A 14,283-nucleotide genomic window follows, 5' to 3' on the forward strand; every position below is an offset into this window, starting at 1 on the left:
AGGAAAGGCACCCAAACCAAGGGCTCTTCGGGAGCCACTGGGGACTGGGAGATTGCAGTGCCCGGAAGCGTGCCCCGGCGCGGGAAAAAGGCGTGAGGAGAGCTCAGCGGGACGCCCCGGGAAAGTTAAAAACGCCCCGGGCGCCTGAGGTTACCTACCAGGCCGCCAAGAATCTGCGGCGGGGCGAGGCGAGGGGAGGCTGGCCGAATCAGATCAACCCGGCCCGAGCTGGGTAGGCAGCAGGCAGCTCGCCCGTCCCACCCCTCCTCCCTTCGGTGGCGCGCTGCGGGCCGCAGTCCCCGGCGGGAGGTTGTCATGGTTTCCCGGGTCACATGTGTGCGAGGCTTCCCCCGGCGCGGGGGGAGGAGGCGGCGGGGGTGGGGAGGCTTCAGTCACGGACGGGGTTGCCGCCACCGCATCAAGTGCGGGGAGAAGCGGAGCTAGACGCTGCAGCCATCGCTGCCGAGGCTGCCAGTGAGCCGCTGCCCCCCGCGGATCCGTTCCCCGTCCTCTCCCACTTGCGCTGCCGCCCGCCCCTCTCCCGTTGTCCACAGGCGATCTGCGGGGCTCGCGCCGTCTCCGGCTGCGGACCCCAGCCTCAGGCTCTTCCCCCTCCTCCTCCTCTCCCCTTCCCCTCTCCCTCCCCCTTCCCACCCAGGCTGTGCCCCCCCGGCCGGCCCCGGAATGAGCATCTCTATCCCGGCGGGGCTGACGGAGCTGCTGCAGGGCTTCACGGTGGAGGTGCTGCGAAGCCAGCCCGGGGACCTGCTGGAGTTCGCCCTCCAGTACTTCGGACGTCTCAAGGAGGAAGCAGCGGCGGCCAAGGCGGCGGCAGCAGCTGAGAAGGAGGCAAGCGGCCGCAAGGCGGGCACCCCCGCGCCCGGCCATGACAGGAGCAGCCAGCCACCGCGTCGGGGCCCCCCGGACGCCCGTGGGGTTAACTTCGCCGAGGAGCCCATGCAGACCGACTCCGAGAGCGGCGAGGACGAGCAGCAGCCACAGAAGCAGCAGTTTCCGGGTAAGAGCCCCCCGCCTCGCCCAGCCCTGCGGGGAGGGAGCGAGCCGGTCAGGTAGGACGGGGGCGGCTCCTTCAGCTGCCCGTGCTCAGGTGGGCAGCTGGGGAGAGGAAGTAAGGGAAAGGCTGCAGCAGCCTCATGTCACTGTGAGGGGTAGCCCCCCCCCGGGCAGCGGAGATATGGAGTGGGGGCGTGGGCCATATATATGCCCCGGCGCCAGGCCCTGTGGTCGTGCGGGTGAACTGCGGAGCCGGTGACGGCGTGGAGCCGGGGACGTGAGGAGCACATTGTCTTCGACGCCTGTAGCGTGAATGAGAAGAGGCGGCCTCGGTTGCACCGTGGGCAGCTCCCCCGCTCGCATTGACGCCAAATAGCGGAGCCCACGGGAGATTTCCCGTCTCCCTCTGCAAACTTTAACCTCCTGGGCTCTCTACCTTTTGTTCATCAGTGCTGGATGTCGGGTACACAGGTATCACCAGAACCTGTAATTGTATTGCTTATCGCCCTGTAATATTCCTAATAGAAAATCCATATATTTTCTTTTTATAAGAGTGCAACACAGCAAATCTGCATTTTGTAATTAGTCCAATGGTATGTCTGCCTTAGAAAATAACCTCTCATGGACGTGTTATTGCATTTACACCCTTAATTCAGCATTTTATGTACATATGCTTGTATGTTTCAAAAAGTAAAGCACAGTTTAAAACATAATTTCTTGAAAGCCAGGGTGATATTCTCTGCATGGTAGAAGGGTCTGTAGAGCAAGCCTATCTGTGAAGAAAGCAAAGAACATATAGGGTGTCTTTGTGTTTGAGGGTAACACCTATCTGCATGCAGCTAATGATACCTTTGTGTGGCTGACAGGCTTTATTTAGAGACGTTGTCGATCCCTCAGCTGGTCTGATTTGTGGGACAAGCAGTAGCTGCCTCTGAAGGGTGTGTAGTGTTGTACCTTTGTGTCATGAGCTGGCTAACTGAAGGGTCAGTCACTATGATTAGATGCTGAGAGGTCAGTCAGTAAGGTTAAAGGAGAAAACATCCAACCATTTTTATTGTTAGCTTATTTTTGAGAACAATTTGAAATTGAAGTATATCTCATCAGATCACTGAAGCATTCATCCCTCCAGGTCATGCTGGAGGTGGATTTGCTTAGCAGTCTAAAAAGACAGCCAGCCATTTGCTAGCTGAATATTGGTGCAGTTTTAAAAATAATGTCTTATTTGCATTTTATTGGGAAAAAAATGCAGGCGTTTAAGAGCTACGTAAGTTTTCTAAATGCTTTATGTTACTCTCTAAGGCATCCACCATTCTTTTTCATCTGTTTTTGCAGCTATACCATGCGTATCTAATGGGAATTTGTTAGCCAGGTTTTGCATATTTATATGGTAATTTAAAACTCCTAATGCTGTTTATGTGAGATTAGTAAAAATCTGGGAATTTGTTGTTCTTGAAAAATAAGATGGTGATAATGTGGAAGAACAAAATTATTGTAATTCATTAACACTAGATGTTTTTAATCATGAATTATTATAATGCTCAACAGACTCATTGGTAAATGATGACATGGAAGATGTGGCTTGATTTATTAGCATGTATACGTTACATAGGTAAAACTCTACAGAGTGTTTTATTAAGCTTTTTTTAAGCTTTGCTAATGAATACCTGTAATCAGTCTTGATACTCTTTCTGTGCTGATCATGAAGAAGGAAAGCCATTATTGTAAATATTCTCCTTAAGGGAGAATGACTTAACTGATGTAAAAATCACATTTGTAAGCCTAATGTCTTTGAAAGTTTAATTTTATAATGGCTTGTAATTTTTGTCAGTTGGGATAATTAATAATTAAAAGTAAAAAAAAAAATAGTGAAACCATATGGAAGGTAAGTAATAAGTTACAGGAAGTGATTACTAATGGTATGCTTGTGTATGAGTACATTGTGCAGGAGAGTGTGTATTTTAAATTCAAATTTTACATCTGCCCTGAATATGTATTCTTTTAAGGTAACAGAACAATGCCTCCACTCAGCCTTTTGTGGATAACTGGAGGAATAAAGTAATTGTTTAATGGGTTTAAATACCAAATTGAAACCATACTGTTTTTAATGCTATTTCTTTCTGTTTCTACAAGGAGCAATTCTTAAACTGAATTTGTGGGGAATTATTTTTCTTTTCATTATTTTCTTTTATGAATAATTGGGCTGCTTGTGTATAGTCAGTTTGTCCTGTTTGTATACTGCTTTCATAGAGGAGAGGAAAACGAGTTGGAAAAACTCAAACGCAAATATAAAATGTCTGAGAAGAAGCTCAGACCTGGTGGTGATATCTTTTCTTTTTAAAGCAGTACACTTAAAATGTGAAACAGAGTATTCCTTAATTAGTTCAAACAGGACATTGTTGAGGCTATTGTCTCAAACTGTCCTCCCTTCCCCCTCCCCACCGTGTATCTAAATAAGTACAAGCATTGAAATTGAACTCAGTATTGTTTTTGTCCTTGAAATGCGTTTTGGAAGGTACATTGGCATTATCCTCTTTCAGAAATGACAAGCTAAGGCATAAGCTATGTTTAACAGAAAAAAAATTAGAAAGCCTGTACTTGGGATTAAGAGTCATATATGAAAGATAAATTAAACTCTCTCCAGGTCCTCTGCTGTGGCCATTAGATAAGTTACAGAAATCAAATAAAGGCAAAAGTAGTTACCTTTTCTGGAGGGAGGACTTTGTTGTATTGGTGTCGTAGTTCTGAATTGGCACCTGGAGTTAAGATGGTCTCTGAAAGGGCATTCTTTAGGTTCTAAGCATTTAGAGTATTCCACTCTGAACACACAACTTATTTGGGTAATGATTTGTAGGTCTTTTAGGGTTGTTTTGTTTTGTTTTCTTTTTTATATATATATGTAAACAAAACTATCTTGCATGTGTTAGCATAAATCAGTGACCATAACTAATTACTACTAATACTAAGTGCAATTACTAAATTGAATAGGACACATATATATAAGTGAGCCCCTTTTTGGCAAATTCTCCATTTTTTTTTAAGATTTGAAGTGCATGTTATGTCTGCAAAATTTGAAAATGCCCTTTAAGTTATTTGTTCTTTTGTAATGACTTTACATTACTGCTTACATGTCAGTGTATAACTTCTTATGATGGGTAATAACCTATGTGATTTACAACAGATGTTTTTAAATATTTACCGTAGCTAAAAATCTAGCCTCAATATGAGTTAGTACAGATGTTTTTAGAGGTAACACTGCTGGTTTTTAAACTCAAAAATTGTAGTGCTCTGTTTGATGTCATGTAGCCTCTGTTTACTTTGTTTTTCTTTTGTTTTACTTTGGCTTGTTTTGTTTTGTTTTTTTTTTTTCCTCAGATAGTGATGTATTTTAACAGGAAAACAGTACAGCTGTCCCTCTCCTCCCCCACCTGCTTCTGTTGGTGTGTTGGTTGCTTTGAGTTCCTTCCTTGAAAACTTGAGATAGAAAATGCAAGCATGTATCTCAGCTTTACCCACTTACTATGCTCAAACCTCATGAAGTTCACCAAAGCCAAGTGAAAAGTCCTGCACGTAGGTCGCAGCACATGAGAAAGACGTGGGGATGCTGGGTGATGAGAAGCTTAACGTGAGCTGGCAATGTGCACTCGCAGACCAAGAAACCAACAATATCCTGGGCTCCATCAGTAGTGTGGCCAGCAAGTTGAAGGAGTAATTCTCCTTCTCTACTCCGCTTTGATGAGACCTGGAGTACTGTGTCTGGCTCTTGGACACCCAACGTAAGAAGTACAAGCACCTTTTTAAGCAGGTCTGGAGAAGGGCCATAAAATGATTAGAGGGCTGGAACACCTCTCCTGTGAAGGCAGCCTGTGAGAGTTGGGCTTGTTCAGCCTGGAGAAGAGAAGGCTATGGGAAGGCCTTACGGCAGTCTTTTGGTACCTATAGAGGCCCTACAAGAAAGCTGGAGAGGGACTTGTATAAGAGTATGTAGTACAAGGGGTAAGAGTTTTAAACTAAAAGAGGGTAGATTTGGATTACATATAAGGAAGAAATTTTTCACTGTTGGGGTGGTGACACACTGGAACAAGTTGCCCTGAGACATTGTGAATGCCCCCTGCTTAGCAGTGTTCAAGGCCAGGGTGAGGGAGGCTTTGAGCAGCCTAGTCTAGTGGAAGGTGTCCCTGCCTAGCACGGAGCTGAAACTGGATGATCTGTTAAGCAAGAATATTGCATTCCGATCTCTAGTACTGTCCAGTGAGAACTGTCTGAGGGAAATCTACCTTAAATAGTCAAATCTCTGCAGACTTACTGCTGCTCCTGCAAATCTGGAACATACGGTTTGGAAATCACACATTTAGGTCACAAGGTACAGGTTAGTCAAGTTACGTGCTGCTGCCCCACTTCTTGTTTTCACGTATCAAGGATGACCTCTAGATTGGGACAGGACAGTGGTGACAAGACAGGAGGGAAGGCAGGATGTAGAGGCAGAAAAAGAGTCAGTGAGTGGTAAGGAAAATGCAAAAAAGTAAAAGCAAGAGTAAGGAGGAGGGACAGAACTGAAGTAACAGGAGGAAGATAAAAGAATAGAGAGCACATGTGAGAGAGAGCATTTAATTACCTGCTCTTAATTTCTTTACACAAGTATAGCCCTGCTCTGCTCTCTGCATGTGTACATGTGTACATGTTCTGAATTTTCTGTTGAAATTCTCTGACTTAGAAATATATTTCAGAAGAGCGTAAATGCAAATTTAAACTAAAATTAGTGGTTGGTCCATTTCTTGAATCTGAACTTTCTGAGATCTTCAAAATATTTTAACATGGTACTCTGTCATGTTACCATGCCTGGAGACTCATAACAGTCTTATATTCCAATGAGTGTGTATTCTAATGAAAGTTTCAGCTAGAGTTTTTCATGGAGAATCCAAATTGTTTTCAACCAATTTTTTGAAATAGAAAAAAACAGTTGTTGTCATCGTCAAGAGGGTCAGTAGGCACATGGATACAGTTGCCATCTTCTTAGTTAAGAGGGTTTTGTTGCTGATGGAAAAATGAAATATTTAATAGTACATAATAAACACTTTGTGAGATGTCCTTTCCTTTAGTACTTAATAAAAATCACAGTGGTTATTTCACTATTACTTTTATTGGAAAGTCTTAAAGTTATGCTGTAGAAAAAAACTTACTGCTCCAGGTTTGAGCTCTCTTTTGAGCTTCAAGTGAGTGTAATTACAGAGGAGTTTTGTACTTTGAAAAGGTGAGTGATTTTTAAAAAGTGGATGAAGGAGGGAGAAGGCTTTAAGAAAAAGCCATTTAAAATGACTCAGTATTCTGATGCTAGCATAGGTCTTGATATATATGAATTAGAAGAAAAAGAGGTGATCTTACTAGGTGTGATACATTTCTCAGTCTTTCTTATATTTCAGGCTGTTATATGGGTATGGGTGCATAAAAGATGGAGTCCATGTATGTGTGAGTTGCTGCATACTAGGTAAATCTGGTACACTTCTGTAAGTGCATATTATTGCCCAAAACACCCATCAATTATGGTATTGTTTGAAAGCAGTATTATGAGAATTATAAAGGAAATACATACTTTTTTTTTGTTTCCTTCTCTTTAGGACATTGAATGATGACAGGTAATTCTAGATAGCTTTATGTAGAGGTTTTGTACTGAAAACCCTTACTCTTTCAGGGAACCCTTTCAGGCTAACCCTTTCACTTGCTGGGTAGGAATGATAACCTTTTTTACTTCATGGAACTGAATAGGATGTTCTTACTGTGAAATTTGATCATGACAAGTAATTGCAAGCTTAGGAGTTTAAATCAATCCTTTTCTTTATAGAATATGGTTTTGTTCTATAGATCGGTTTTCAGGCATAATACTAAACAAGATACTGTTGCAGAGTGAAGTTTGGCTTTGAGTGCCCTTTGTTTTATCTTATTTCTTACTCTCCAAATTGACTGATGTTACTACTTTTTTCCATGAAAAAAGACTTCATGCTTGTCAATTCTATTTTTCATTTAAAAACTCGAAGAGCTATATTAAGACTTTGTGCATTTGGTGATAAAAATAGCAGAAGTACTCACACAAAATTTCTATTTGCAGTCTCTATGCAATGTAATACATGAACCTAGATTTAAATCAATACAGCAAGTAACTTAGAAGATGTACAGTTTAGGGGCTACATCAAAAAGGTGATACTTAAATGCCTGGTGCCTCATTCAGCATTTTAAATAACCATATCACACAAAAAAGTGTGAGATCTGAAATGAAGAGCATGGGTGTCTGAAGTTCATGGGAGTAAAATGCAGGTTGTAGGTACAAGTTATCTAGAGTGAACTGAAAAACAGCGATATGGCAGTTTGCCATCCTTTCTATAAAAGGCATCCTTTTAGTATTGCTGCTCAGAAAAGTCATTTATGGACCACAGATAAAATAAGGAATGGATAGGCAATTAAATAATTAAAAAAAAATCCGATTTTTAATTTAGCCAGCCTTGCCTTATTGTACTATAACACTCTGGGTAATGGAAGCTAGAGTGGTAAAAAAATGCTGTAACAACAGAAAATGTTTTTCGCTTGTATGTTTGCCTCTTAAATTGCTCTGCTTAATGATACTACTATTAACAAAAAATCATCAGAGCAAGAATATGAAGCTGAGAGCTTGAGCAGGTAAAAGCTGATAATGAGAATAGCTTCCTTAAACATACTGTTCCAGTTACTTGACTAAAGTGGTTTTTGTCAAGCTGGGCTGAAAAGACCAATTAGTAAATATTATGAAGGCTTCCTTAATGGAGGGACTAGAAAATTGCTGTATAAAATAGGTTTTGAAAGAAGTAGAAGTAACATGATCTTTCCTGCTCGTAGTTGTTCCACATACCATCCTGCTTGTATAAAGATCTTTGGAACATCATGAACCCCTTCTGAATCCCTGTGATGCAGATGTAAAATGTGTTCTTATAAATAGTGGTAGTCTCTTCATAGTACAACTCTTTAGCAGTCATGTCTGTTGTAAAACATACCAGACAGGAAGAAAAGAAGTCCTTGGCCAACACTGGAAAGAAAGCATTCCTTGCAAAGTCTCAGTATAGGCTATAAATAAAAAAAAAAATGTACAAAATCCTCAATGCTGGGATGAATACAAGCTGGACCCAAGTGTAAACATTCAGACTTGCAGCCTGAGAGTGCAGGCTGAAAGGTTTATTGTATTTTCCCGTTCTGTTTTAATGATAGATTTGTAATGGTAGTGTGAAAAATAAAATCCATTGCAGCGAGTTACAAGGAGTTTGTAACTGTCACAGGGCGTGGATTAACTTGAACTGAAGCTCTCTGTGACAGTATTGTTGTGCCCTTGCACTGGATGATCCTACAGATGAGTATAATATAGCATCACTGCACTGATTTGATCATTCTAATTTGTTTCCCATTATTTTCTCCCCTTAATTTGTTTGCTTGGGGATCCTGTCTCTGAAGCTGTAACATTTATTTTCATTGATGTTTAAGGAACTCCATCGTTGTGCCATCATATGGTAAAAAATGTGTCACAAGTCATTGAAGTTGGCATTGATCAAGAAATTTATAAAAGTTTTGCTTTTTAACATTTTGCAAATGAATATCTACAAGCTAGTAAGTATGTTTAAAGGTTTTTCCTGGATTTATAATGGATAAGAGCTTTACTGATAAAAACTTTGTCTAATGGAGAGCTGGGGCTGATGTGAGATTTCTTGTTCTCTTCCAAAATAATGTTTGTGATACTCATCACACTTACAATCAGAAACACTTATAATGTGTGCTATAGGCATACATTAACATTTTCTTAAGGCTTTAAATGCAGTGTTTTCTACCATTCTAATAAAACTATGTTTTCATTGTGAATGAGTTTTGAAAAGCGTAGATTCTCAGTAATAGACATGATCAAACGTTTTGTTTTCCCAGTTATGCTTAATTTCTCTGGAAGTTGCGGAGTTAGGATCCAGCACCTTTATAGATCTGCTTCTTCATGAGGCTTTTTAGTACTAGACCAGTCATTATTTTGTTGTCCTGTGTTGGGGTTTTTGTCTTGCTTTTAATGTGTAGTGTCTTTTTCCACCCATTTTATTCAATGCCTTTGAGTAACGTTCATCATCTTTCTCTAAAAGCCATCTTTTAGGTGATAATGTGTCTCTATTGGTTTTTAGTAGGTGCTCAAACATGAGAAACTCAAATCTAGCCTTCACTGCTACATTATTTAAGTATTGGTAAGGTAATTTAAATGCAGAGTTAACAACCTTCCTTCTTGTTGCCTCAAACTACAGGAAGTATTTAATGGCTTTGCACATACGAAAAATTGGCATGAAAGTAGATAGATGGTTATTTATTCTTAAAGAATCACACATTGTTAGGGGGTTGGAAAGGGACCTTGAGAGATCATCTAGTCCAACAACCCTGCCAAAGCAGGTCACACAGAAATGCATCCAGGTGGGTTTTGAAAGTTTCCAGAGACGGAGACTCCACAACCTTTCTGGGCAGCCTGTTCCAGTACTCTGTCACCCTCGCAGTAAAGTTTTTCTTCATGTTGACATGGAAGCTCCTGTGTTCCAGCTTGTGGAACCCATTGTTCCTTGTCCTGTCATGGAGCACCACCAAAAAGAGACCATCATCTTCATCCTGACACCCATCCTTCAGATATTTATAGACATTAATTAGATCCCCTCTCAGTCTTCTTAAGGCTAAACAACCCCCGTTCTCTCAGTCTTTCTTCATAGAAAGGATGACTGGGGGACTTGAATATCTCTGTAGCTCTCCACTGGACTTTTTCCAGAAGATTCCTGTCTCTTTTGAACTGGGGAGTCCAAAACTGGACACAGTATTCCAGATATGGTCTCACCAGGGCAGAGTAGAGGGGGAGAACCTCCCTAGACCTGCTGGACTCACTTTTCTTAATGCACTCAGGATACTCTTGGCCACAAGGCCCTGAGTCTTATATGCTATTGACTTCAATTCTTGGTAAAAATTTATTTGCAGTGTTTACCTGTATATCTTCCTTACTAATCTGTCAGTTTTGTGGTTCCACATGCATTAATATATTCCCGTGCTCTGGTTGGTTGGTATACATTCAGTTCGGTTAGGGTAAAATCAAAACATGCTTCATGGCCTGAAAGAGTCAGTTGGTGTATGACACACAGTATGTATCCTACCCATGCAACATTTAGTTTTGTCCAGGGAGTGCATTACTGAAGGTACAGGATAGTGTTCAGATAGGGACAGCACCTGAGTGCCTGGTTCTGATCTGTCAGAGCTGTCTAGTAAGGATTAGCTGGCAAGCAGGCCAAATTAGTGAGACCGATGGTGAATTTTTCACTTTTCCTTCGTGGTGGATGCTAGTTTGGTATAAGATCCTAATTTTCCCAAATTAGTAGGAACTTCTTCCCTTTGAGGCTTTTTTAATTGTTAAATTTAATTGAAATTGTTCAGCAAGTTCAGAAGCTAGTAAGAATAAGCAGATGGGTAACGTAGTGGTATAAAATTTCCTGTGAACCAAGGCAAAATAAATAAAGCAGGAAACAGTTTTCTTGAGATGAGGTAGTTATTACTGACAGCAACTAATAGCAACAGAGCATACAGTGGCCCTTATTAAACGTTTTTGGTTTTTTTTCTGGTAGGAATTGGTATATTACTTGTAAAATGAAATTCCTCTTGCTTGTTTACAATTTTTGAATAGTTTGTGTTGAAACTAATGAAAAAAATGTCAGGTCAGGTTCTGTGGAAGCACACTTTCTTCCTAAGCATCAAAAATAGAAATGTAATTGGTATTACACTGACAGTTATGTGTAACTGTAACTGACACTGAGAAAGTAATGGGAGTCTGATTATTGCAGAAATTTATTTCTTTGACTTTTTAAATTATTTGTGGGAGTGTTTTGTTTTCATTTGGAAAGTGTACAAAGGTCAGAATATAAACACATGTGCTGTTTTAAAAATGTAAAAGCAGAGCCAAGAAGATTTACGCATTCATTCCGGAAACTCTACTTTGTATTTATTTCTGGCTAGAAACTGACATTGCTTAACTTGTGTTCTACATTCCCGGACAAAACAGTTTATAGAGCTTAGAATATAATTTTTTTTAGGTGAAAGGATAAACTTAGCTTTTGTCTCACTGTTAGAATTTTTATGGAGTATACTTTACGTAGTAAAGTTTTTTGTTTTTTTTTTTTCCTCTGTAAAACTAGCGTGCTACTTTTTCTTCCACAAATTGTGTATTAGAGATTTAGCAATTGCAACGTTTTCTAAAGATGACTTTCTCCTGGTGTAACTTGTTTGACTTTAGGTTCTGTCTGTGTAGAGTGAGGACTCAAATGCATATAACCAATTGTACTTTGGAGAGCTGAAAGAAGGTTGCAGTATTTTAGTCTATAATTGGAAAGCTGTGCAAATTCCAGTTACACTGTGAGATGAAACTCACCACTGGGTATGAAACTCACTTTTTTCTTTTGTATCAAAAGCAAGCTTAATCATAATTATCAGTTTTAAAAATTTATTTTTGGTGATCAGCAATTTTGATTACCAAGATAGTGTGTGTTCTTATTATTTGACTACTGTTTTCTATGAATCAAATCCTACTCATTTTACCTGAGCAGTTTGATTTATTTTTTTTTTATTTTTTTGTAAGTAACCTCTTCACCTCTTGCTTTAATAGCAAAAAAGAGATACTTAACTGTGGGGAAAAAAAAAACCAAACAAAAACCTCAGTGGATCTCTCTGCAAGACAAAGGAATGTTGGTCAAAAGTAGCCTTTGTAGGCTTTGTGTTTTCTAATCGCATCCCTTGATAATCATCCTTTAAGGAAAAAGAATCATCCAGGAATTAAAAATAGGGCTGTGAGAATTGAGACAAATTGGGGTAAATCTCTGTGTGCGACTTGCTGTGTGCCTGGGAGTAGGTTGTGCTGTATGCCTGAGCACATACTGTAACTTGGTAAAATGGAATATTTGTGATCCCCATCTTTCAGTGACCCTGTAGCAATATGTGCATGAAGGGTTGTGAGGGGCTCGTGTATCATTGTTTGCCTGCAATACTTAAAAAAAAAAAATCCCTCTAGTATCTAAAGTCCAGGGCCATGTTAGAACTTAAGACATTTTTGTTTAATGCTTTTTTGTTTCTGACCAAACATATAAAATAATGGGTTTGTGTTTTACTGAAATGTGTGAGAACACCTGGATGATCAGCAAACCCTTGTAAACAGAGAAAACGTGTATGATCTGTTGAGGCTACAAATGTTGCCTCTAAAACGAGTACCAAAACTGAGAATGCTTTAGTCAATTTTGCTGTTGTCCTACATAGAACATAAGTGGGCCAGCTTGCCTTCTTCCAGAGTGTTGGTAAGGTGGTTGGTAGTATTGTGCTCTAATGCAACAAAGAGCTGTTTGCATCTTGGCATTGGGACAGTAACATGTAGCAGCATGGATCTTTGTTTGATCATGGTCGTACAAATGGCAGCACAGTTGTATCAAGACTGAATACAGGACAGAAGCTTTGCTGTGCTACATGCTATGCTGTGAGGTGCAACACATTCTGTATGTCTGTGAGAAGAGGGAGAGCTGACAAGGGAGTATCATGTTCCAAAACAGAGTGTTAGCCATTCAAGGGAGTATTTCAGAGTCATAATGGTGATGATTGTGGAGATGAGGTCTGAGCTCTGTTTGCTCTTTGTTCAGTAGCTAGCTCTGATGAGGCAGTGGATATAAGGGAAGATCATAGAATTGTTTTCAACTGTCAACCTAACGCCATCATGGCCAGTAAATCATGTCCCATATCATATCTGCACATTTCTTGAACACCTGATGCTGTTTCATCATTTGGAAAGTGATTGTCCCTAATTGCCAACGTTCTTTACAAGCAGGGTTCATGGGAAAATTACAGCCAGGTGTTGCAGTTTCAGAGGTCCCATTTGTAAGTTCTTCAGTTGCTATCCTTCTGGGTAACTGAAACACATCAGATAATGGACTTTGCTTACATTAGCTTCTGCGGTTCTTTTGGCATTGCTGTCAGGGTGATCTGTCTATGTATTGCTCATTTGTGTGGTTCTTTACCAAGAGAGAGAACAATAATTTGTTTTATTGCAAGTCGTGGTAGCTTGTTATTGATGGATCTTTGTCATTATCTGCAGTTCTTCAGGTGGTGTGGCAGATTTCACTATGTGTTCATTAGTGCCTTTATTGTGGGTGCCATGCTGACAGGCCAGTATGCAGCTGACTGGAGATTAAGCCTGTGATTTGTGGGGTCACTTAGGTATCGCTGTCACCAGGGATTCTTTGGTGGCCTTTTCTACCCTCTTCCTTGACTTGTAAAGCCATTCATGAAGGTCAAGCTGAATCATGCCTGGGAACTTTATGATTAGGGCATCATTGGTAGCCTTTTGGATAAGGATAGTCATTTTGACTGTCTGAAAGGGAGGGAGAGAGTGAATCTATATACCATAATGTATGACCATGATCAAACAAAGATTCATGCTGCTACATGTTACTGTCCCTGGAGTTGGTATTTGCACGCTGCAGTGCATATTTGCAAGAGTAAACGAGACCAGCCATTGCACAGATACGAAAGGCCAGTGTTGAAACAAGTGCAGCCGCCAGCACCAGCTGTGCTTGCTTCATTTACCCTGAGAACTGGAAAGACCACATCATGAAGAGTGCTTTGGCTAACAGCCTCACTGTAATCCTTGATAGCTGCTTGCAGTAATTTAGCATGGCACATATATGGGAAGTGAACAGTAAAATCTTTTTTCCCCTCCCTTCTTTTCTCCCCTCTCCTCTCCCTCTTCTCTTTTTCCTTCTTTTACCTTTAGCTCAACCTCCCAAATCTAAACCCTGTAGTTTTTGGTACCACATTATGTTGCTGGCATTATCCAAGCCTGCAGTCTTAAAAGTACTAGGGTTTACTAGAAACAGAAAAGTGAACTGCAAAAATACTCCACATGCATTCTCAGAAACTGCACTGTGACCTGTGGGAGTTGAGCTTGGGAAAGGTATCAGCTACCAAGTCGAGTGACTCCAGCAGATGTTCCTAACTGAGAATGAATTATCATGAATGCAAGAGAAACTCCCTTTAAACATGCAAACTTCAAAATATGTGTTAAGTGCAAAATCTTAAATTTCACCAGGAAGTGAATAAGCAGGCAATGCAGATTGCAGATCATACATATTCATGTACTTCTCATCAAGGTACTTCATACTACATTTCTTCCCAAGGTAGTGGCAGACAGAGACTTTGTATAAAATATTAACTTCAGAAAGTTTT

General features: G+C 40.6%; 1 protein-coding gene across 2 annotated transcripts in view; it reads left to right on the forward strand.

Annotated features, from left to right (window-relative positions):
* The first annotated feature begins 684 nt into the window (after nt 1-684).
* Nucleotides 685-14,283, forward strand: part of PRKAR2B (protein kinase cAMP-dependent type II regulatory subunit beta) — a 69,475-nt gene continuing 55,876 nt past the window's right edge. Inside the window, exon 1 of one of the 2 annotated variants that reach the window (XM_054399614.1) lies at nt 685-1,018. In XM_054399614.1, the coding sequence (XP_054255589.1) occupies nt 685-1,018 (334 nt within the window). The remainder of the gene's footprint in view (nt 1,019-14,283) is intronic. The other variant, XM_054399615.1, reaches the window with a different exon arrangement.

The sequence above is a fragment of the Indicator indicator genome, chromosome 3 (assembly GCF_027791375.1).
Source record: "Indicator indicator isolate 239-I01 chromosome 3, UM_Iind_1.1, whole genome shotgun sequence".
Classification (NCBI taxonomy): domain Eukaryota; kingdom Metazoa; phylum Chordata; class Aves; order Piciformes; family Indicatoridae; genus Indicator; species Indicator indicator.